Below are 26,804 nucleotides of genomic sequence, written 5' to 3' on the forward strand. Positions count from 1 at the left end.
TTTGATTAATTTAATTATGGGAAAATATTTTTCTTAATGACTTTTTTCCTCATTTGGTTTTGGTATAAAAATTTTGAGTTTTTTATATTCATTGAAATCATTTTATCACATGACCAGAAATTGTAATCATAATAGTACCTTGATTCATTCTTAAATTGTAACCTTTGGCCTACAGTCAATAAATGTATTTAGTTAGACAGTCATCATATTAAATAATCTTTCTGAAACACACTGTATATTCAGTGGTTAAAAATCAGACATTTTACCCAGAAATTTATATAAGTTGAAACTGAGTACATCTTCTATAAATAGAAGTACTTAAAATATCATTATACCAAATAATAAATTTTAAAGTTATGTGTTTTGTAGTCATTATCTGGTTTTATAGTCATTATCTGGTTTTGTAGTCATTATCCACATGAAGCATCTGAGCTAAATTCACGTTATCAGCATTACTGATTTATATTTAAAACATGGGATTCTATTTATGGAAAGCACTATACACCAGTAAGTGGCAGTTACAATCACAAATAGGTTGACTATGAAAGTCAAAGTATGTTTAATGTTATGTTAATTTTTTATTACTATTTTCATAAATGTAGAAATACACTGCACAAAAAAAGGGGGGGCAGTTCTATATCTCCCGTTCTACTGGGCCGATTGACGAAATTCAAATTACGTTTTCAATGTATCAAGAACCTGACTTAAGATATATATTAGATTTATATATAACATTATTCTAACATAGGTATCTTGACACAAAATTGGACTTTTTCTGAAATAACATACCAATGTTTTTCCATATTTCGATTTTACGACTCAAATTATGCCTAGATATTATATTTTGTAATCTTTGCTGCGAAATTTAAGGAAAAATTCGAAAATTTATCTTGGCCAAATTTTTTCAGTTTGTGCCTAGAATAATTCACTTGGCGGACTTCTTAATACGTGCCAACCAATTTTTTTCCCTTTCATTATGCGGGAGCGGAGAAAAAGGCACTTCGTTCCTACCCTTTTTACATTGTGCATGAGCAGAAAAAATCACATCCTTTGCACTTCCAAATAATTTTAGCAAAATGTCTAAACTATATTTGATGTTTTATCGCTTTCAACAATATATATATATATATATATAAACAATGAAAGGTTTCAGATTTTAAATTACGTCCGAAGGGGCGTTTTTTTAACATTTTGTGTGTTACCTTTATTTATTAAATATCAGATTCTTCGCACTTAAACTATAAATTTCAGTTCAATAGCAATGTCGCAAAATAATTTTAAAATGAGCTTATCGTTAGAATTTCGGATACACTGTTCCGTGCGCTAGAAACAGAAAGGTTTTTTCCCCCCTCCGTAGATTGTAGCCATTGCTCACTTTCAAATCATTGAGTTTGTTACTCAAAATTTCGTTAAAGTTTTACAAAATATGAAATCGTTAATAAAACAAATTCCAAATTTCAAATTTGGGTTTCCACATGCCCATATTTGCAGTAGGATTACGTCATTCAAAATTCGATGGCTCTATGTACCGTTGTTTTATCACAGTGCGAGAAATAGACATATATTTATGCAGATTTTTCATTATTTAATTTCTTCATATATGATGAGGACTCTAACATTGGGTGGCCACAGTTTGAAAAGTGAAACGGACATTTATAGTGATTCAACGCAAAATTGCAAAACGAAAACAATAGTCCTTCAGGAACAAAGCCCCTTTGGACTAATAATATTTTCAATATATAAATTATTATGTATATTTGGAAATTTTGAATAAAAAACTAATTTTTTGAAGGTATGCTTAGAAATTACTTTAAGATTATGGTAAAATTTTTACAGATTATAATTCAAAAAGTTTTTTGAAAAATTTATAAAAATTATTTGAAATATAAATTTTATAAATAAATCTAAAATATGGGTGAATTTTATTTGGAATGAAACTACATTTCAAAATGTGAAAGGAAGAATTAAATATGTTTAATAAAAAAGAGATTAATAAATATATACCAAACTCAATTAACATTGAAGGAGCTAAAATTTTGGGAGCTAATTTTCTAAAAACCACTCGTGCGATTTTTACAAAACTTGGTAGTTTGGCGTAATTTGAGTCGTAGAATTGAAATATGGAAAAAATTGGTGTGCTATTTCAGAAAAAGTCCGATTTTGTGTCAAAATGCCTATATTAGAACGAAGCTAATATAAATCTAATACATGCCTTAAGTCGTGCTTTCGAGACATGAAAAACGCAAGTCGAATTTCGTCAATCAGCCTAGTAGAACGGTAGATATAGAACTGTCTCTCCCCCTTTTTTTTCGCAGTGTACATCACAAATTCACCCAAATTGATGATTCATGTTTTCCCCTTCTTTATAATAAAAAATCTATCAGAATCCTGTACAAGAAATAATTTTTAACAATTGACTAGTAATAATTTAACAGAATCTTTGAATTAGTATCCAATTTTTAATCAAAATGTTCTGTAGATGTATGTAAATATTTTTGATAATTCATTTAAAATTGGACCAAGTTCTCTAACAGAAGGGCTAATATAGTTAATAGCTGTTGTGGCAAAATATATTTTCTGCATTTTTCAAAACATCATTATCTGATTTTCAGGTAAAAATTTTATTATCTTACTTCTGAAATTCCTGTTCAGATTTATCAAAAACAGTCTTGAAACATTCTTCATAATTTGAAAATGTCACTTCTTCAACGCATTTTAGGTCCTTTATGTTCTCTCTACCTGTGTTTGAAAGAAAAAATTACATTTCAGAGTTATTTTAAATTCAAAATTTCATATAAAGAATTCATAATTACACTGCTCATAATTGAAACTGCAACACCAAGAAGGAGTGGTCAGAAAGTGATGAAATTTGGAAAAAAGACAGAGACAGAAAGCAGCAATAAGTTATCTTTATTTCAAAATGATTAGTCAGAATACAGATCGAGAACGGCGTCGGCTCTATAGGATTTAGGATCGGGGAGGATGGGCACCACGCCTTTACCATTTGGTTAATTGGTTTAGCGCCATCTCCCCACTACGTGATGCCAGCCGTTTATTGATATTAGCAAACAGATACATAATTTGAAATGAATACAAAATTTGCAATGATACATAATTGAAATGAATACATAATTTGAAATGAATACATAATTTGCAATGATACACAGTTTGGAAGGTAAAAAAAAAAGTAACTAAATGAAAAATGCACATGAACAGTAGGAAAGTACAGAACAAACAAACAAGTCATCTGTAAAAATACTAGGCTCAAATATGCAATAGTTAAACAAAAACATATACAAAGACAGAAAGTTCCATACAAAATAAAGAAGAATTTGCGGAAAAAGCTATACTTGCTGACTGAAACTATCCATATTGTCAACAATAACTATAGTACCGACAGAACTATATTACCGACTGAATGCGATATTTGCAGACCGACTAGAATTATTTACTGATAATGCTATACTTGCTGACTTAAGAATGAAACTAGCTAACATGAGACAAGAAACAATGATATTGAAATTGTGTACTAAATAAAAAGTAGACAGATTCTTACAACATGAGACAGATTTCAATGTAATTAGATTAACATGATGCCATCAAATAAACATTTACAATTTCTGTTATAGTACAAAGGCTCACTATACATTACAATAGAACATACCAACATAATTTATTGATAATACTATACTGAATGAAGATACTTGTAAGCATGATACGATGATTAAGATAATGATTGTCTTATAGACAATCAACTTAATAAGAAAAGCATACTATCGATAGAAGAGTACAGTACAATCAAACCAACGTGAGAACTATGTAAAGGCATAGCTTAAAAAAATAATAACAATAATACAAAATCGATTACGAATTAAAATATATATATACAGTCAAAAGTCGTTAATTCGGACACCCATAATTCGGAATGATCTATAATCCGGACCTCAAAACTGAAAACTTTCTGCGCATGCGCCGCGTTGACACATGCGCATAGGCGTTTACGTGTGCGCGTAAGACCTTTTACGACTGCGCATATGAGTGTGCGCAAGTGCAGAATACGTTTTCGCGTGCGCGTTTTATGTATAATGGACGTATAAGCTAAAATTATCTAATTATCTATTTCAGTTAATGTTGATGATTGCATTGTTCCTTAATTTTCGAATTGGATCCGGCTTATTATTTTTTGCAGACTGTAAGAGCAATTTTATAAAAGTAAGCTTAAACTTTCGATTATATCAAATAGAATTTCCGATATATATTTGTTAACATGTAAAGGATCTAAAGCGAAAGTATGTTTTGAAATCCGAAATCTGTTTATCAATTTCACGCTGCTCGGCGGGGAAAACGCCGCGCCGCGGCGGGCGCGTAATGAATTGGAAGTTGATTTGTCAGCACTACCCTTATCTTGCGCAGATGTTTTTATTTGGCTTATAATTCCTTACCAAATGTAGTATTTCATCTCGACATGCTCCGTCTTTGATATGATTTAAAACAAGTTCCTCGTCATTATAATTCGCTTCCGATAGCGAAGAAAAGTAACAGAGGTTGTTGAAAACGAAAAAATTTCGATTGACAAATTAGTCGGTGTTCTTGACACAGCAATTATAGGACTTGAACAGCGGAACTTTGTAACTGAACAAGAAATTATGTCTGTTTAATAGAATTAAAAAGAAAGTATTATCACATGAAACGAAGCAAAACTTAAACAACTTACATTGAAAGAAATGTTTAATAAAGTAAACAAATAAATATTAAGCTTTTTCTTTTTGCAAATTTTGATACCCTTTAGATCATAATTGTTCTTTATTTCATAAATTACGGTTTCATATTTTTAATTTTAGAATTTCTGCATGCCATCTTACGAGATTTAAACTGATGATCTATAATCCGGAAAAATCGATAATCCGGAATCGCCGAAGTCCCGACGAGTCCGGATTAACGACTTTTGACTGTATATATATATATGTATATAAATAGATAAATAAAAATAAAAATTTCTAACAAACCTGAAAAGGTGATAGATGGAGTTCGATACACACAAACTAACGTGATGCAGTCAAACTTATATTTAATTTGTTATTAACAGTCTAGTTACAAAACGCAGATAGTACATGGTTAATATATTTCCTGAAAACCATTTAGATTAAACTTGACATAGGTCAAGCCCAATGCTGGAGACTTTCTCCATTATGCAATTTAGTTTGCGGATCAGGTGTCTTTGCTTAACTAAGAGTTTGCAAAATGCCTGACGGTTTTGCGTAGGAAATCGTATGTGTAGGCCTTCTGTCAGGGAACAATTGGCTAAATAGTGCTCCGGAGAGCCGAGTTCACCACAACTGCAGACATTGGTATCACTAATGCCAAAGCGTGAGAAAAATTCAGGAAAAGGTCAATGCCCAGAAATGTAACGGGAAAGATGGGCATTGCCACAGCAGCGATCTGTCGACACATATGATAGATGGTAGAAAGTACGTTGACCGGTGAAGCTATTGTCCCATTCCTCTTGCCACTTACTAATTGCTCGAAGACGTAGTTCACTTGAGAAAAGAATGTGGCCAAGGAATGGATATATTCTCATCAGCATCACCAGAAGCCGCCTCCTTGGCATAGGCATCTGCAAGATGCAAGCATCTTAGGAACAGATAGCAACTACTACCAAGTCGATGCAAGTAAAACGTCCGTAGTTATTGAACAAATAGACGGAGCTCAAATAGTGTGACTTACGCTCACGGCATCTCAAGCCAACTATCCGGCTCTGTAGGATAAGCAATGGAGGACGTGGGCACTGTCCCTTTACCAAAAGGTTAATCGGTATAGCACCACGTCCACCTATATCTAGAGCCTAAAGAGGAATTACAAGACGCCACGCGCCAGGCGCCCAAACCCAGAGCCAAATTCAACCCGGGGGCAGTCCAACAGACCAAATGCCCACGAAAGACAGTCCCAACAACCGCCCAGGCCCCACATTTATTAAATAAAATAACAAAAGCATGCAGGGCCAAAAAGGGCGAGTTTGGACAATAAGCAAAAATTTTACAAAGGTGTAATACACACAAATATAGAATATACATAAGCTAAAGTACAGTCTGATGTTGGGCAGCCCAATAATATACAATGAATAAATATAGACAGTAGAATTAGACTTAATGACAATATAACATAAAAATAGAGAACATAGTGAAATAATGAATGTAAATGATTACAGCAATACACAGAGGATATACCAAAAGAAATAAAAATAAAAGAATACAATGTAACAGAATGCAATAGCGGTACAATATACTTGATCACATGGTATTGTGGGAAAAACATGCAATAAGGCTAATTATACGATTATGAGGAATAAAAATAACATATTTAGCCTGCATAAAAGTTAACGAATATAAGATACTATACAATACTATACAATATTACAATACAATACAATACAAAAAAAAAAATTAACATATTTAACCTGTACTAAAAGCCAACTGATATAAGATACTATACAATACTATACAATACCACAATACAATACGATACAGTAGATACAATACCACAATATAATACGATACAGTAGATGCTATACAATACTATACAATGAAAATACAAAATACATTCAGTGTTGGTGACACAAAAATACATTTAAAATTGTCATGACACTAGTGATGAAAATACAAAATACATTCAGTGTTGGTGACACAAAAATACATTTAAAATTGTCATGATACCAGTGATCCTAATGCAGCAAATAAATTGATGCAGTTACCTGCATAAAAGATAACTTATATAAGATACCATACAATACTATACAATACAATACAATACAATACAAAAGCTAATTAAACGATTATAATGAATAAAAATTAACATATTTAACCTGTATAAAGCCAACTGATATAAGATACTATACAATACAAAACAATACCATAATACGATACGATACAGTAGATACTATACAATACTATACAATAGAAATATAAAATACATTCAGTGTTGGTAACACAAATATACATTTAAAATTATCATGACACTTGTGATCCTTATGCAGCAAATAAATTGATGCAGACAGTTAAATGTGTTGCTATACATTTGCAAAGGATGAAATATAGACTTAAGTATGCCACAAATTATGAACATATATTATACCGTGAAAAACACAAAATACATTCAATGTTGGTATAAATAAAATGGATATATTTAAAACAATGGATAATGGTTGGATATATTATACAATGAAAATCTCTAGCGACCCCAATACATTCAGTGTTATTATTACACAGAGAATTAAATGTATGATATTACATGGGCAATTGATGAAAAGAAGACAGTAACAGTATAATGTATAGCCAAATATGCAAGTATATGGTATACCGATGTTTAACAGCAACTGGCAAACAATGTACCACTAATACGCCCAACTAGATATGCCAAGATATTATATACTATTATACAGTGAAAAACGCAAAATACGTTCAATGTAGATATTATCATAGTGCATTATGAGGGAATACAGACAGTTATATGTTTGATAATACATGGGCAAAAGATAAAAATAAAGACAATAACATTATTATTGTAGGACCACCGCGGACTGCGATGCACGAAGAAACACGTCTAGGCATAGAGTCAATAAGAGTGCGGATGGTGTCCTGAGGGATGGCTCTCCATTCCCTTTCAACCATTTGCCACAGTTCGTCTTCTGAACGAAGCAGGAGCAGAGTCTGCAAACGGCGTCCAATCACATCCTACACATGTTCGATTGGTGACAGGTCAGGACAGTACGATGGCCAGAGAAGCATCTGTATACCTTGAAGAGCATGTTGGCAGATGCGAGCACTGTGTGATCGGGCATTATACTGCTGAAAAATTGTATTAGTCAGCCCCTGAAGGTAGTGGATTGCCACCGGCCGCAGTACATTATCCAAGTATCATTGGGCCGTCATAGTGCCCTGAATATGGACTAGAGGTGACCTGGAATCGTAGGCAATAGCGCCCCAAACCATTATGCCACATTGTCGCGTGGTTGAGCGTTCCACAGTTACTGCAGGATTAAATCTGTCTCCACGTTGTCTAAATGTTGGCGTCTATGCTGTGGGGTCAATGGCAGTCTTCTTAACGGACGCTGTGAGTACAGGCCACGTTCAACCAATCGACAGGAAATGGTTCTGTTCGACACGGGAACATCCAGGGTATCTTGCACATGCTGCAGAATCGCGGTACAAGTGACTTGTGGGGCCACCACAGCTTATCGGCGGATGCGTTGATCCACGCGTGCTGACGTCACTCTGGCTGCACCTGCACCCCTCCTTCTTCCCACATTTCCTTGTTCCAACCATGTTCGCCATAGCCGATGCACCGTGCTCGCATCCATGCGGGTATCAGCTGCGATTTGACGTAAGGACCAACCTGCCCTTCTCAGTCCGATCACCATACTCCTCGTAAAATCGTCTATCTGCTGGAAGTGCCTTCGTTGACGGCGGCCTGGCATTCTCTCCTATTACACGTATCCTCCGAAACAAAAACCAACTTTATTCGATAATTCGTCTGGCAGGAATGAGACACGAATATTGCCCATTCTGCCCTTCCCTTATATCTTACTTCACGTGCATTGGAGAGGTGCGCATTTCACATCATTTGCATAACTCAGTGACGTGCGTCTACTCTAAAATTTACATAAATTTCTGACCACTCCTTCTTGGTGTTGCATTTTCAATGTCGAGCAGTTATAATAAATTATTTACTAATGGATTATTGAGTATATTATGTCACTTGAGAATATATATATATATACATTATTTAAAATAAATCATTAATAATAATTTTAATAATGATTTTGCAAAATTTTTAATGTTTTGGTAAATCAATGGTATCTGTTGCCAATGATTTGAAAGTGGCCAAGTCTTAGATAAGTTAATAAAGGTTCCTCCTTCCAGTTTTTAGGTACTGTAAAGTACAAATACTATCATTTATCAGCAAATGTCAAAATGTAGGTGTAACTTTAGAGAGTTGAATTTATTCTATACTTTTTAATTCTCTCATTCTCATTCCCATATAGTTCATTCCGTAATGAGTTTCACGCGTTCCCTTATTCGATTCGTCAGAGAATCGGAGGCTTACTAGTGATTTAGAAAATAGAAAAAAATTGTATACAAACAATAGGAAGCATAAATAAGCAAATGACGAAAGCAGAAAATTAGTAGCATATAAAAGGAACTGAAAGATAAAAATACAATTTAAGAAAAATGTTTCAAAATATTACCTCTATGTATTTCCTGTAAATACATCTCCGAGTAATCTTTCATTTCAAACAATACTTTATCAAAGATGATTATAAATCCTTTAAAATCAGGCCGACAGTTTTCCTTAGAACTTTCCACACAATCCTTTGAATGGTCCAAAATCCTGAAACAGTTGTACTTATTTCAGAAATTTATTATTTCAATATATATACAATTCCCCGCCCTCTTCCCCGTATCGAAGCAAAAAAGTTTGTCATTTTATGTATTTCTTTGTTCACTTTTGTGGTAATGTACAAGTGGTGTCAAGGCAAATGTTATTGCAATTTTTCTCGTTTATTTCCCAGCTGACAGGCTGGTGTATGTAGTATTCTTTATTAAATTTTATAAATATTTTAACTGTTAATCATAGGATTTATGCAATAAAAATACTGCATATTCGGATTTGTCAACTTTGAAATAAACGAAATCAATTGTGTAATATCTGCCTTGGCACATTTGTTTCAGATGCTTCAAATTAAGGTGTTTAAGAAATATAAACTGGCGTTAGAAACACGACTAAAGGCACTGAAAATTTTGCTGATTAAATGTTGTGTGTGATTATAGCAAAGCCTCGAGGAAAGGGATGTTTTCGTGGAGGACTTTCTAAGGGAAATTGTGTATACACGTTACACATGAAGAAAACCACAAAAATGCTCATGCAGCTAGGCCGTTCACAGAATTCAAATTTCAGCGGCTTTACCACTCGGCCGCTTGGTGGGCCCTGCTGATTAAGGAAAGCTGGCAGAAAAGTTCCCTAGATGAGCGATGATAATAAGATTTACATTTTGAAGTTCAGTTTGTTTTAAAAAATGAAATTCTTAACGAGAAAATCAATTAAGCATTTCATTTGAAGAGTATATTACTAAATGTTTTCTGAAATTACTAAACAAAATTTATAATGTAAGCATTCAATAAATGCTTTTCGCAACTTTTTTTTTTTTTTTTTTAAATAAGCTGCAAATTCTGTAAATGAACAAAAGAATTAGGTGGTAATTCAATAAATATTTAGATGATTGATTTACTTCTTTAAATCCACATTATTTTAAGAAGCGATTAAACAAAAGAGAGAATCAGAATGGTTACTTTTGTAGGAAATTATCGTTTTTGAAATAAACCAAAAACAATTGAGTGATTATAGTTCTTTATTTACTTATTATTTAACACAAAAGATTTGTTCTCCATTTTTAAGATTAGTAGGGTACGAACTGCGCGAAATTTGATCGAAGATCCTCTCCCTCCTCTTATCTAATTCACGAACTACGCGACGTTTCCTGTCCCCTCTTTCTTTCCCGAAAAGACTAGGGTGCTACAAAAAGTCATTTATCGAATTTAATAGGACATTTTATTGAGACTACGGGCCTTTATTTTCGTTTATCAATATTGTAAAAATTGTGCATACAAAACAAATATTAATTCAAAGTCTGGCGTGTGCTAAAGTAAAAATGAATTTCTTTTACACTCATTTTAAAGATTTATGATGCTTAAAAGAATGATGAGCCAGATCTTTTTTATTCTCTGTAAGAATTAAACACTTTCCAAGTTGTAGATTTTAGTCGCTGATATATATATATATATATAGATAGATAGATAGATCAGTTTTGAATAATAAAATTGATAGATTAATGACATACACAAAACTGATACATAATCAACCTATCAAATATCGGATTTGTAGCGCACCTTAAATAACTTTGTCTAAATAAATATTAACAAATCATCTTAGATAGCAGAATGATTTTAACTATGAAATCTATCATTTTAGGTAAATAGTTCTAATTTAATTTAAAGAGTTATCTTTATTAAATCTAAAAATTGGATTTCTTAAGTGGTTCTACATTCACACTAATATTATTGCAATATATTGCCTTATTAAGCTTTCCATTTTTAGTCATTGATAAGTTATTTAACTATTTATGGTTTATTATTTATGGTTATTTTAAGTTTATTTAACTTTCTTACAAATTCCATATTTTAATACTAGAAACGTTTAGATATTTAGTCTGTTTTCCAGTTACTCTACTTGAAGTACTTTGGCATAATGCACATTTAATTAATAAATTGATAATTATGAGCGTCTACAGAATTTTCATAAAAAAAAAAAAAAAAAGCGAACTCCTTTATATTCATATCTTGGGATTTTCAGTTCCTTTTTAATATACTCCTTTTTCACATATTGTTGCACTGTATTCATGTTGCATATGTATGTTATCATAATAATTAAAATTTATTTACAATTTATACGTCAGAGTTCCAAACGCATACGAATGTTGTTATAATAGATTTCATGCTAAGCTTTTTTGAAATTTAACAATTAATTTCTGCAAAAATTTATATGATTACTTTAATTGACAAAAAATATTTCTAGTACACTTTGATACGGAATAATCTCGCATTTATTACTGTTATTGAAGTAATTAGCCTGCTTGTTAAGTATTCTTTACTTGTTCTTGTGATTGTGATATGTAATTCTATTTCTTTATTTTTATTTTCCTCTTGGCTACAATTGGCTTCGAAAAGTAAAATTGTAACCTGTAGGCAACGGGGGTAAGAAATTTTGATTGGCGCAGTTGGACTAGGACGAGGGGGGATTTTTATCCGCCCAGTTAGAGTACACTCTTTAAGATTAACATTCATTTAGACTTTTTCAGAAAATGGATGAATTTTTTCTCCCCCTGTATTTTTTTTGTTACATTGTTCACTTTTCTTTGTAATTCAATGTTTTACTAATATTAATTATTAACCCGATATACTGCACTTCTATTTCAATGACTTCTTTTTAAGAGATTAAGAATGTTCAATGTGATAGATCCACTACGAAAACCTTTAATCAACCTTTAATCGTCATTACCGATATCCATTTTTTCTAAGACTAAGTCATTTGGAACTGTGGGTGGTCGTCTTAGAGATGGTTTTTCAGTTATATGCATTAAATTAAATAAATGAGAAAGCATACAGTTTCTTTTAAATGATATCTTTTTGAGAACTTAATTTCATCATAGAAAATGAGATAGCAGTAAAATTACTTTTATTATTACTACGTAGTACTAAACGCAGTATGTAAATAAAATTTACTTCATTTTAAATTGACTTCATGAAATAGTCAAAAAAAGGGGGGGGAGGGGAATGAAGCCTGTTGGATAGTTACCTGTCTATTATCTGCTCCAGATCTCTACCTCCATCGTCAAATTTTCTATCAACAAAGCATTGATAAAATTCGTAAGACCAGTTTTCTGCAGTTGATGTGTTGCAGTAATTTGGTTGTAGTTGTACCGTATAAAAATTTTCTCTTTTCTTTCCTGAAATAGCAATAAATTTAAAATAACGTTACAACGTACAACATTAATTTACTAAGACACCTATCTAATTAACACTTGTAAACAAAATAAGTATTAAAATTTTATACAACATTTTATATTTATTACGCTAATGTAGTCAAGAGTTATTTTCTAAGAAGCATCATTTTTGTAAAGTATTTTTTAAGATATGCTTATGTATTTTCCATATGAGCAGTGGCTGGTTTGATTTGTTTGATTACGGCAAAGCACGTCAGAGCTATCTCGCTTAAGGGATGAAATAGCTTCGCAGTGGCAATGAACGTGTATGTTTATATACAGGGTGTTTCATAGGCCATGGGACAAACTTGGAGGGGTGCTAGAGCGTACTAAAACATGCATTTTTTTATAGGAATGTAGGGTCTAAAGTGATGGGTTAAGGCAGAAAATACACGCAAGGGGCTTCTTTGCAGCAATACAGTATTCACAATAAATGTTCAAAATTGCGACCACCAGCAGTAATACATGCTTGGTAACGTTGCAGAAGGCGATTGACGAACATTTTGAAAAACGACAGGCATTTCGCGCACGCTTGCAGCCGCAATGGATAGTCGTGCAACGAGGTCCTCCAAGTGAGACAACGGGAGTCTCGTAACTAATGATCTTCAGATGGCCCCATAAAAAAATCCAAGCTGGATAAATCTGGTGAACGGAAAGGCCATCGAACGGATCCACCACGGCCAATCCATCGGCCCGGAAATGTCCCATCCAAGTAATTGCGGATCCGCACGAGGTTATGGGCTGGTGCACCACCATGCTGGAACCACATGCGATCACGAACAACAGCCGGAACATCCTGGAGCAATTCCGGTATCACCTCTTGCAGAAAAAGATGATAACATAAGCCATTTGTATGTGCAGGTAAGAGATCTGGGCCTATGAGGTAGTCGTTAACAATACCCGCCCACACATTCACGGAGAAGCGGGTTTGGAATGCCTGTGGACGTGTGCCGTGTGAATTATGAGTTGCCCACACGTGCATGTTGTGTGGCTATTGAAGATGCCGTCCTGTGAGAAAATTGCCTCGTCCGTGAATAGCACATCCGTTGGGAAATCCGTATGCGCCGCACACTGCTTCAGTAATCAATGACAGAAATGAACTCGAAGAGGGTAATCAGTCTCTTGAAAGGCTTGCAACTGGTTTTGGTGCAAACCATTTTCATGCAATACTCTCCAAATGGTGGAATGACTCAGCTGCAGACGTGGTGCAATAGCTCTTGTACTTGTCTGAGGTGATTCATGCACAATGTTCAAGATGGATGCTTCAATGCGAGGTTGTCGTGCATTTCTTCCACTCCTAGTGTCAGAGGTGGCTTCAAATGACCCGTTTTCACACAGAGACCGATACAACCTCTCGAACATTGTGTGCTTCGGCATACGCCTGTTCGGAAACCGTTCCTGATACAACCATAGCGCTGCTCTGCCGTTCCCATTAGCAGCACCACACATGAGATGCATGTCAGCTTTTTCCCTGTGCGTAAACTCACCCATCACGCTCGACATCAGAGTTGCGAATGATCCTCTGATGCATCAGATCGTGGTTTGCCTCGCTCATCTTCGGCTGTCATATATTTGTACCAGAGTCCTGGAACGATTGAAAGATCATTAGCTGGCGTCGTGTGTCCATTACTTTCGAACTGAGTAAGATTCCTGACCTTCAGTTTGGATCACATTCTGTGCAAAGCTAGTGTCAGCTGTTGCGGGGGAGGAGAGAAAGCGTAATGTAAACAAACTCGGCTCTTTAACTTACCACGAGATATACACAGTTGCATTTCCGATATCCCTTCGAATCCTTTTTTTTTTTTTTTTTTTTTTTTTTTACTCTTCTTTTTTTTTTTTTTACTACTATGCAGGGTCTCTTAGGGTTACAGGGTTCGTACACATTTCTGCACACGGAAATTAAGTACTTTTAAGGACCATTAGTGAAAAAAATTAAGGACCTATGAGCAAATGGGAACTGAATAAATTCAACTGAAAATATTATCTATGCCTGAATTTCACTTTTGAATACCATCCTAAAAATAAAATAGATCCCTAAGTAGTATGCATTATTACTAAACATGAATTAATTAACATAATTGTTAATGAGTTTGAGAATAAAATAAACTTTATGCAATTTATCAAATAGCATTAAATATTTTACACTTATAATAGTTGGTAATATTTGAAAGGAGATAAGTGACATTTACGTTTTACTAACAGTTAGTTTTATGTTAATTTTTTTATGTCTCATTTTGTCCTACACTTGGTCAGTCTAGAGGTTTAGTAAACAGCAAGTAGAATTTATGTCAAACGGCATACGTTAAAATGAGAAATAAGATCATAATCAGCATCATTCATAACAAAAGATTGAATGTTGTCACCGCTACGGCTTGTCTAGAGAAAGACCTGCTGATTAGAACAAACCTGAAAGGCCTGATGTAGGCATGGTTGGCATGTGTTGAAAGTTATTTAGGCTAAGTTTGATGCAGTTAATCTCGTAGCTTCGAGTACAGTTCTGGGTGGTTGTAACCCAGTTAATATACTTTAAGGCTCCAATAAGCCATTAAAGCACCAGAGGTGATAAGTTGTTTTGTATTATTTTAAGTCTCAGTAGATACAAAGAATAAGTTTAACTTCAATTTTTACATTTTTATATTTTATCTTGTGACCACAGTGAGTATTAATGAAAGGCAATAAAACTGAATGTCTTATTGCCTTTCATTAATACTCATATGTAGAATTAATACTGTAATATATAGAGATAATTTTTAAGGGTAAGCATTTAGTTATAAATAATTACATTAGGTAGTTTGATAACCTTAGTCGTTATGGATTTACATGATCACTATTAAATTTTATTTTTTAACAATATTTGTTAAAAAAAGCCCTATTAAAATCAAAATCTAATAAAATTTCACTTTAAAATATATGTAATTTATGACACAGATTCTTAAACGACATTTTGGCTAGTTTATATCGATTTCCTTCTCTTTAAGCATCTTTTCTAACAATTAGAGATTTGTCTCAATATGCAAACCAATGCTCTCGCTAGTTTCTGCGTGCTTTATCTTCTAACTTGTCAACCTCTCCACAATGTACCTATGACGGTTTCATTGATCTAGTAAAAGTTAAATTGTTCAAAACCCCCGACAGACGTGAAGGTCATTATCGCTATGTCTGAAATTAACTACAATATCAGACAAAGGTTTAAATCAGCCACTTATTTAAAAAGAGCTTAGAACATAAAGGTATGTTCTGATGCTAACAAAATCAATTACAGCTCACGGTGACATAATTAAACAATAACAGTCAAATTCAAACTAATAATGTGGACTAGTGGTCAAAGATTATACAATTTAATTTAAATTTAATCTGGCTCAGTAACTCTATCATATGAGGAAATAGAAAATTATAGTAAAGGCTGAAATCATAAATAATTGGGTAATTTACATAATAATAGCTGCACATATCTTTGAAGAATAATTTTCTTTATGTATTCAGTTTCTTCAACACGTTTCCCTTTCATTTTAGAATTTCTGGATTTAATTAAGAATTTCTGTTATTCTAAAAAACACTAAATGCATTTAGAATGTACAGAAAAAGCGGTTAATTTTATTTTAGTAATATGAATATTCAGAAGAAATATGAAATATATATGGTAAAGGCCAATTACAGAGCTGATGTGGTGTTTTTAGAATTAAGTGACAAACCAAACAACAAAATCTAGAAATGGCAAAACTTTTAGAATTTAGAGCTGGCATTAGAAGCATTTAGAAAGGCACTAGGCAACAGAATTTAGGATCCACAGAGATTGCATCAAGTGGGAAAATGCCTAGTGCCAGCTATGTGTATGGTACATTAAGACATATTAGATGAATCTTTTAAATAGTAAGTTTTCAATTTCTTTATTAATAAAAAACATCACTTTCTATAATGGCTGCCCATGTGATAAGATTAGAAGCATTTTTGATATTTTCCATGCTTGTGTCTAGTGAAAAGTAGAAAAAATAAAGGGAGGATAAACATGTTAAGATTCTAGTATCAGAAGTAAAACATTCAAAAACTTCATTACTTCTCCAAAAAGTAAGAAATTCATTGCAAACTTTCTCTAAAATACACTCATTACGTGTTGATACCATGGAGACATTTTTCATTTTGTCACATATTTCTGGAATCTTCTAGATTCTTGGGTCTATAAATCTTACCTTCAAATCCTTCTAAACTTTCCAAGCTGCAATGTCTAAAACCCTAAAGAAAAATTATCCCTACCATTTCTGCAACAGCAAAAAGTCAGAAATAATTTTGGAAAAAAAAGGAGGGAAAAGTATAAAATTCTTTTTACAGAGGAAACTGATGCACATTCTGAGAATTTTAAATATTCTGAGACAATTACATGGGGAAAACTCTCACTAAGAAAAAATTAAAAGCAAGACATTTTTAATTAATTACATAGCTAATTTTGCTTTTGCTAAGAGCTGTTTCGTAAACTGTGCTTTAGAGCATTATACCTTGTTTATTTTTCAGATTCAAAATATTGTATACTAAGTTGCCAAAGCGAAACTTTATAATATGACATCAAAAAATAAAAATGTTTTATTTTAATGTTATTTTTTAAATATAATTTCAATATATTACCATTATTTTAATGAAGTTTATCAATGTTACGATGTTTAAAAAAAAAAAATCGTTGAAAAATCCTCAGATCTCGGAATTAAAAAGTTTCTATAGAAACTAAGCTTAAAATCGCCAAAATGTTGAAAAGTCGCCAAATTTAGAACCATTTAATGAAAGAATTAACATCCCCAAAAGCAAAAAGTTGTTTAAGAGCTCTTTATTAGAAAAAATGAATTTCGAAATGCTTATATTTCATTTCTTGCTTAGAAACTCGAGTATCCCATCATTTATCTTAGAAATAGAAACAAATTATAACTCATGAACCCATTTAAAAGATAACCATATATACGGCAGTGAATCCCAAATATATTCCTTTAAAATGATAATTTACACTCAAAATGGCAGTTGTACAAACACACAGAAATTTCAGATGATTAAAATTAAGGACCTTGTGCTGATTTTAGCCAAAATTAAGGACTTTTAAGGACCAAAATTCGATTCCAAAACATCTAAGGACTTTTAAGGACTCTTAAGGACCGTACGAACCCTGGGTTACTATGTGGGGCTCAATTACGCTTTGCGTTGCTTTTATCGCTTATATTTAGCGTACATCTCTTTTTATTTGGGAAAGCCTTGATTTCTGTTTATTATGTCCAGCAAGCATTATTTATCAGACGAAGGACATACTCTCATAATAAATGAGCTAATCAGTGACAGAGAGTGATGATTATTTTTTAATTTTTTAAAGAGAGCGATATTTCTAGGATTTTCTTATGGACATTTTGTCAAAGACTGAGCTGAGTGTCTGCCTTCCAGTTCACGTGAAAGATATTTTTACTTCTTCTTGCAAATAATCTTTCTTGTATTTTTTATTAATTTAAATGTTCGTAATCTATTTTATCAGTTAAATTTTCGGAATATTTCGAAGAGCACTTCTGAAAATTATTTCTTGAAGGAAGCAATTTTTTATACATATTTTCATATAAAATAAACGAAAAACATTATTAAACGCTATTTTTAGTGATCGCTTATGTAATATCTAAAATAGTACCAAAAATTATGACATTAGGACGTAAACCTGTTTCCTGAAGTTAGGCTTAGTGGATGCAAAACCCCGTCCTGTGCGAGGATTCCTTTCGATTCCTATCCGTCCTGAGGAAACATCTTAAAAACAAAAGCGCTGCGTCTCGAAAATGATCAAGTATAATTTTATTACTCCAAGTAACACGAGCTCGTATATTTGCCTGCTCATCGTAATAATCTTTTAAAATAAAAAATAAAAAAAAATTATGACGAAAATCGCACTACTGGAGTGGTTTGGTTTATTTAATTATGGCTATCCGCCTTAAGAAAGGAATGCTTTGGTGCCTTCATGGAGAACTTTGTAACGAAAATTGGTTCGCATTCACTTCACACGAACGGGATGGCTACTTTTGAAAGTTTTTCTCATGTGTGAACATGTAGCCAGCCCGTTCGTCTGAGTCGAACCCAGGTCAAACTACCAGATTTCAGCGACTTTGTATCTCGGCCTGTGGTAGGCCCACACTACTGGATTAAAGCCCTTCATTTATGTGGAAGCAAAAGTAAGCCGTTTCAGGTCAGTGAATTTAAAGCGGTTCACAGTTGAAGATTCGGAACTGCAGCAGGTGCATTTAGGATGGTTATAACCGATTCAATTTGCAAATACGTCATTTTATACCATAGTTAATCTCTTTAGGTGAAAGCGATACAAGCATTAGCTGTTCAGTGCAAGAAAATGCAAGAAATGATGCGATTTGCCGATTGCAAAGCGAGCTAATATTCGAAAACAATCATAAAAAATAGATTATTTATTTATGTGAAAAATTTGTAAACATGAAATGCAGTCTGAAAATTTCAGGCTGTCATCTAATACTTCAAAGAGTTTTCCATTAAACTTCAAAAAGTTAAAATATTTAAAAATTAAATATTATGAATTTTAAAAATCGCAATCTAATCTTCATATGCTGATTCCAGTTTAACAATTGCAATTAGACTGCTAGTTAAAAACTAATTCCCAGGAATTCAAAGTTAAAAATAGCCGAGAGAAAAATGCTAAGATATTTCATCATAAAGTTATACGCTTATTCAGTAAAGAAAAGAATTATTCAAAAGATAGTTGTGTGTTTCACTATATTGCTTGCACACGAGGCTTCCAAATAATATTTCACTCAAGCAGCATTATTTTTACTTCCTTGTGCGAAGTAAAGGAAGTACTGTAATCACGAAAAATGCCGGGTATCTTTTTTCAACGAAAATATCCATTTTGACGGCTATCGAATGCAATTTAACGATATTTTTGCGTGACATCTGTATGTAGGAACATAATAAAGGACTCTTTTTCCCAAAACAGTTTATAAAATTAATTTAAGATGCATTCAGAAGAGATTTTTTTGTGACGTCTGTGCGTACGTACGTATTTATGCATATATCTCGCATAACTCAAAAACGAGTAGCCTCAGAACTTCGTATATAGGACTGCTATAACATGTAGTTGTGCACCTTCCTTTTTGGTTGCAATCGGCCTCACCAAAAGTATATATATGTAAGATATAACAAAATATGATAGCTGTTTCAAAAAATAATAATAATAATTGGGGACCTCAAAATGAACATTTTGGTGATCTGTCCCTAAATTCATCTCATCTCACAGGTTCGAGACTTTTCTATCTTACGTAACATTTTAATGCAGATACCTCTTGTCCAATCAAATTAATTATAAAACAAAACTCTGAACTGAAACTGTCCCACTCCGAACCTTCTTCCTCTGAAAGTACTATAACTTTTCGCTTTTTCCCGCATAGCTCTCCTGCTGGCAAGACGCGTTTAAACCATACTTCTGCTGCTTACTTACTTAAGATGACGTTCTAATTCAAAAATGCAATTTATGTATTCAAATATAATTAGGAAACGTCTTAACTGTCTGTAACTCTGTCTGGAAAAGGATGATTTGATATGCGTGGAAAAAATAAAGATTGTGATTTTTCAAGATACGTTGTGCTCAATTGCGTCATCATGCTGTACACTCTGCCACTACGGTCTTCTCGGTCATCTACGTAGTATCTAAGCTGTTAAAAGTTCCAGTGTCTTCATCTACGCATTTTAAAATCATTACACACACACATATATATATATATATATATACACACCCACTCTGTTACTTGGCTCGGTGAGCTAAGAATACTTATGTGTTGGTAAAATGTGCAGTTTTTGCTTTAAAATGAATTATGTTATTATCTTCCGGTTAAGTGCGGCTAAGCCTAATTTTTGTTTACCATAGCAGCCATATCTGCTTACATTTGAAACTTAGCAAAACAGTGAAATTAAGTCAGTTTCTGCATTGCTTTTTTGCCGAGTGGGATTAAAAGTAAACTTTCAGTTTTGGGCACCGAAAAATCGGCCTTGTTACCCACTGCCCTAATTGCTTGTTTTTGCGTAGAAACTCTAATTTTAATTGCAATAATTGTTTTATTTGTATTTGGTGTTTTATATTTTTTTTTTTTTTTTTTCTATATTTTTAGTCCAAATGGATTTGAATCCCGAAGGACTATTAGTTTCGTTTTGGCATTTTGCGTCGGACTCATAAATGTCGGTTCACTTTTCAAACTGTTGCCACAAAATGTTAGAGTCCTGCATTATATTTGAAGAAATTAAATAATGAAAAATCTGCATAAATGTATGTATATTTCTCGTATTGTGATAAAACAACGGTACATAGAGTCATCGAATTTTGAATAACGTAATCCTCCAACGAATATGAGCATGTGGAAGACCAAATTTGAAATTTGAAATTTGTTTTATGGTCGATTTCCTATTTTTTAAAACTTTGACGAATTTTTGATTAACAAACTCAAGGATTACAAAGCGAGCAATGGCAACGTTGTGCAGAAAAAAACATTTTTATCTCCAGCGCGTGAGTCTCTGTATCCGAAATTCTAAAGATATGCTGGTTTTAAAACTATTTTGCGATATTGCTGTTGCATTGGATCTTATGGTTTAAGTGCGAGGAACATGATATTTAATAAAGAAAGGTAACACACAAAATGTTAAAAAACGCCTCTTTGGACGTAATTTAAAATCCGAAACATTTCAGATTTTTTTTTTTTTTTTTTTTAAATGGAGATATTTTGAGATTTTAAGCATTTTTGCCGTACCGAGAAGTGAGAATTGAATTAATTGAATGAGAAATCTACCTCTAACGGAATTCGAGGAAATAAGTTTAAATGAAACGGTATAATTTATCTTGCGAACAAGGAAGTCGTGGTGTCCGAATGAGATTTTTTTAATTTTCGCTTAGACGCAGAATCTTTTTTTTTTTTTTTTTTTTTTTTCCCGCAAAAGAAACACTTCAGAATTTTCCTTCGGAATGCTAACAAAAGCTGCTAACAGGACTCTTGATTCGAAAGAAGCAAGAAATGCCTCAGCTCTTAAATTATCTATATGATCTTAGACACCATTGGCGCCCAACGGATTTCAGGAAATTCTTGCTCAAATTTATGAAACACACATGTAATTTTGCCGACAATGTTTCCAACAGCAATAGCGAAAGTAAATATTTGCAAAGCTGAAATGTGTTACTGAAGCGGGGTTCTGTGCACATGAAACCGTAACTCACTGCACGTGGCAGAACGCAGTTACTTCTTGGTAGAAAGGTAATGCTAATATTTAGGTAACAACTATTATTTTAAAATATGCTATTAAAAATCCGAAGGAAATGGAACAAAAATATAGCGAAAAAGATTCATAGAGAGAATTGAAAATTAAACTGTACTACAATTTGGATAGTTTAATCACTATGCTACAGAATCCTATTTTATCAAACGACATTTTTGAAGTTACTTAAACTAGATTTCAGAACTTCTGCAAGTCCCACCAGCGACCGAGTGGTAAAGTCGTCGAACACCGGTTGTTCGACCTTGAGGTCGAACAAAGCAAACGGGCTGGCTATTTCATGGTTTGTATAACATGTATATGAGGCAGTTTCTCTTAGAAAGTCCTCAACTAAGGCACCCCTCCCTTTAGGCAGATAGGCCTCGAGTGCTTTGCCATAAAAAATAAACCATACCAGAACTTCTGTAACTGAAGAATTAGAGATTTTATGATACAATACCTATTGAAATAATTACTTGAAGATGATCGGTGATTGACTATCAGTATTTTGTAATAGTATTTCGGAATAAACTATCAGTATGCTATATTTTTTTTTTCACATTGGCAGCTGATAAGAATGTTCTGGTTTGATTTTCGAAGCAATAATGCTGTTCTGTTCTACGGTTTCGTGGATTTGGAGAATTGACGAAAACACTTGAAGAATCAAAACACAATTTATTCGCCAGTATAACATAGGACAGTTCCAAAGACGTGTTACAGTCGTCGAAAAACTACGTCAAACATCCTGAAACAATCAGAAACACAACGGTGAAGACAGCTTCACAGCAAAGCACTAAAGTACAGCTCCCGACTCGGTTTGCTCGCTCTCCAGCTAATCTCTGAGCTCAAAACACTACTACTGAACTCAACATACCCTTCTATTTCTCATAAAGGTAGGGTATATATAGCTTTTTATCTACCTTCGAGAACATTCTCGAGGAAACCGCTTAGAATCCGTTGTAGAATGTTCTCGTTCCATCTATCGCATATCGCCAAATGGGCGATTTCGCGCCACATCTGGCAACCCTGCATTTCCCTGCCAGTTTTTGGCAACGTTAACCCCGCTTTGCGGGGAAGCTGTGTTACCGCAGATAGGCATTTTCCAACAGTACTAACGTTTGTTGCTAATTTTTGGTTGCTTAGAAATTTAACGTTCTTTTAATGCAATAATACAAGCCAATAATGCTTCCTTCAAAAAAGCGGCTTCAAAGAAAATTTTGAGGAGTAAGTTGATTCATAATTGTGATTAAGAGGAAGAAGTACCGCAAAATTAACAAATACAGCCTGGAATCGCACCAGATTCGAATCCTGGTGAACGGGGTAACTGTATGGTAGTTTTCGTGGATTACCTTCATATGCACGAGTCAGTTTAGATATCACTCCTGATAGGTAAAAAGCTCTAGCTTTTATCAATTAATCTAACCTTAAACATTACGTATTTTTAACAATCGATGACGTGAATTATTTGCGAGTGAGCCTGAAAATTAAAGCATTTAGTACTAATTCACCTGAGAAATTTAATGGCTATGCAATGCTTGTTTCATGCGGGGAAGAAAAAGGTATTCCGATACAAACATAGTTTCCTGTTTCACTCATTCCATTTGTTACTGCGTCAGAAGTTAAAGTCTATTGAATTTTACGAACCAAAGCTTGTTTCAAATGAATCACAACCGAATGGTTAACTGGAATAATTACATAGAGATATGTGCCATTTCCTTGTTATCCAAATCTTAAAACCGATGGACGCGATAAAATTGAGGAAACTGATAAAAGTTCACTTATGAGAAGCAAAAATTCCGATATAGACAGCACATGGCTCCCTTGTACGGCCTATTAAATTTTGCTTATTTTTTGCTGCACTACATCTAAACTTTATTTCCTCAAATTATTTTAACTTAATTAACCGATCCTTCTAGGTAAAGTAAAAGTGACATCAAAAATTGTCTATTTTGAAATTAAATCCTATAAATCTATGGAAAATAATGAAGTAAGCAATGATACTGTTAAGGATCTGAATGACATAACACCCTTCAGGTGCATATTTAGTTTCTTATGCTATCATATATCCTTGTGATATTACGATCCTATGTTTTTGTTATGCCTTTATAATTCAACTAATCTAGTGGCATAACGAATGTACGATTGTTTTTGTGACAATAACTGTGTGTGACCTGTATAATGATTGTAACAATGATTGTAATATGAATGTAACTTGTTGAAATAGTTTTACATATTAAATTTTTTTATGTTATATGAACAAGCGCACAAAACATCCTATCTGTTCAGTACTACCAAAAAAAGCTGTTGAAATTCTTGATAATCGTGGCCACGAAAGATTCAGGGGTGATCAAGAATATGAACAAAACAGTAAGTACAAATGGGTGAAATTTCGTTTTCGCATGCAACTATTAAAACAGATCGTACAAACAGTGCATTGTACTTGCAATATACAAGGTGTTCCATAGATCATGGGACAAACTTGGAGGCGTGGTGGAGCGTACTAAAAGATGCATTTTTTGTATTGGAATGTAGGGTCTAAAGTGATTTAACCCATCACTTTAGAATCAGGCATCACAACATAAAAAAAAAAAAAAAAAAAAAAAAAAAAAATACGACACAAGAGGAAAATGTGTTTATGTACAGAATCAACGCAAAGTGCTTGTTTGTATCAATACAGTATTCACAATAAATGTTCAAAATTGCGACCACCAGCAGTAATACATGCTTGGGTAACGTCGCAGACGGGATTGACGAACATTTTGAAAAACGACAGGCATTTCGCGCACGCTTGCAGCCGCAATGGATAGTCGTGCAACGAGGTCCTCCAAGTGAGACAACGGGAGTCTCGTAAATGACGATCTTCAGCTGGCCCCATAAAAAAAATCCAAGCTGGATAAATCTGGTGAACGGAGTGGCCATCGAACGGATCCACCACGGCCAATCCATCGGCCCGGAAATGCCCCATTCAAGTAATTGAGGACCCGCACGTGGTTATGGGCTGGTGCACCATCATGTGGAAACACATGCGATCACGAACGACAGCCAGAATATCCTGCAGCAATTCTGGTAGCACCTCTTGCAGAAAAAGATGATAACATAAGCCAAATGTGTGCAGGTAAGAGGTATGGGCCTATGAGGTAGTCGTTAACAATATCCGCCCCACACATTCACAGAGAAGTGGGTTTGAAATGCATGTGGACGTGTGCCGTGTGGATTATGAGTTGCCCACACGTGCATGTTGTGGGTATTGAAGATGACATCATGTGAGAAAGTTCCCTTGTCCGTGAATAGCACATCCGATGGGAAAGCCGCCTGCGCCGCACACTGCTGCAAGAACCAATGACAGAAATGAACTCGAAGAGGGTAATCTGGCTCTTGAAAGGCTTGGACTCTCTGCAAATGGTTTTGGTGCAAACCATTTTCATGCAATACTCTCCAAACGGTGGAATGACTCAGCTGCAGACGTGGTGCATTAGCTCTTGTACTTGTCTGAGGTGATTCATGCACAATGTTCAAGATGGATTCTTCAATGCGAGGTTGTCGTGCACTTCTTCCACTCCTAGTGTCAGAGGTGGCTTCAAATGACTCGTTTTCACACATAGACCGATGCAACCTCTCGAACATTGTGTGCTTCGGCATACGCCTGTTCGGAAACCGTTCCTGGTACATCCGTAGCGCTGCTCTGCCGTTCCCATTAGCAGGACCATAGATGAGATGCATGTCAGCTTTTTCTCTGTGCGTAAACTCACCCATCACTCTCGACCTCAGAGTTGCGAATGATCCTTTGATGCATCGGGTTGTGGTTTGTCCGGCTCACTACCGCTGCATTGCCAGCCAGTCACAACTGTAGTTCCTATTACTGTTAGTGTTCCCTTTTTCTGAACATTTGTTGTGAATACTGTACTGCTGCAAAGAAGCACTTTGCGTTGATTTTTTACATAAACACATTTTCCTCTCGTGTCTTTTTTGTGTTCCTGCCTTAACCCGTCACTTTAGACCCTACATTTCTCTACAGAAAATGCATGTTTTAGTACGCTTCACCACCCCTCCAAGTTTGTCCCATGATCTATGAAACACCCTGTATATTTGCAGGCAGATTGTCAAATGTAATGCATCTGAATTGTGTAATAAAGCGTATTCCTGTCAGGTGGTATGTATGTCCTACAGCAATAACCAACGCTCAAATAGCTTTAATTCTGAAACAGATTTTAGTTGTTATAATGAAAACAAAATTTAGGTTATGTGACACCTTACAATTCGTACATTTTTAATGAGAAAGTAAGAAAAGCCAACGGAAATGCTCGAAAACATATAGTGGGTAGAAATTTTTAATTATAAATAATGTGTTATCATATACGAATGAACAGATTGTGGCAAAATTATTAAACTTCAAACTTATTTCTGAATAATGATTTAACTTTCTAAGTATTAATCACTGGAATCTTCTCTTAAGGACATTTAAAGCAGTTTGGGGAATGCCAAATTCATTGTGATTCATAATATATATTGTCATATAAAATATATTCAAAACTAATTCTGTTACCCTTATTAACAAAATAAATTGCAAATGAACATTTGTTTTGGTGCGCTATTTAAATAATCATTTTAATATTCTGATGTTGAAGGAACTTTAGTGAATAAAAGTGGCATTTAATCTTCATTTTACCATGTATTTCCTTTTTAATGTTAAAAAAAAAGTATACACCCGGATGTATCAGAGAGCTAAAAATACTTTTAGATATGATTCATTTATTACGTTTCAGAACGGATTTCCACGAAATGATTTCACCGATGATAAATTCTTTAAAAATATACGATTACTTAATTAGAATATTGTTACAACTTATTGCATAGACAGAAAACAATTTCACAAAATTATAAACTATGAAACAGAAATATTTTTTATGTTACACCTTAGGCGTTCGGTGAAAAACCACCGAATTTTTAC

The 26,804-nt window shown here is 33.9% G+C and overlaps 1 protein-coding gene across 1 annotated transcript in view; it reads right to left on the bottom strand.

Annotated features, from left to right (window-relative positions):
- The window catches only part of LOC118205792 (uncharacterized), a 48,293-nt gene that overhangs the window by 1,010 nt on the left and 20,479 nt on the right, over positions 1-26,804 (bottom strand). Inside the window, exons 2-4 of the mRNA XM_035378073.2 lie at positions 12,406-12,556; positions 9,242-9,384; positions 2,634-2,739 (exon numbers count right to left, since the gene is read on the bottom strand). Coding sequence (XP_035233964.2) covers positions 2,634-2,739; positions 9,242-9,384; positions 12,406-12,556 — 400 coding nt within the window. The remainder of the gene's footprint in view (positions 1-2,633; positions 2,740-9,241; positions 9,385-12,405; positions 12,557-26,804) is intronic.

This window comes from Stegodyphus dumicola, chromosome 12 (assembly GCF_044657685.1).
Source record: "Stegodyphus dumicola isolate Sdum_Otavi_A_Nest chromosome 12, ASM4465768v1".
Taxonomy (NCBI): domain Eukaryota; kingdom Metazoa; phylum Arthropoda; class Arachnida; order Araneae; family Eresidae; genus Stegodyphus; species Stegodyphus dumicola.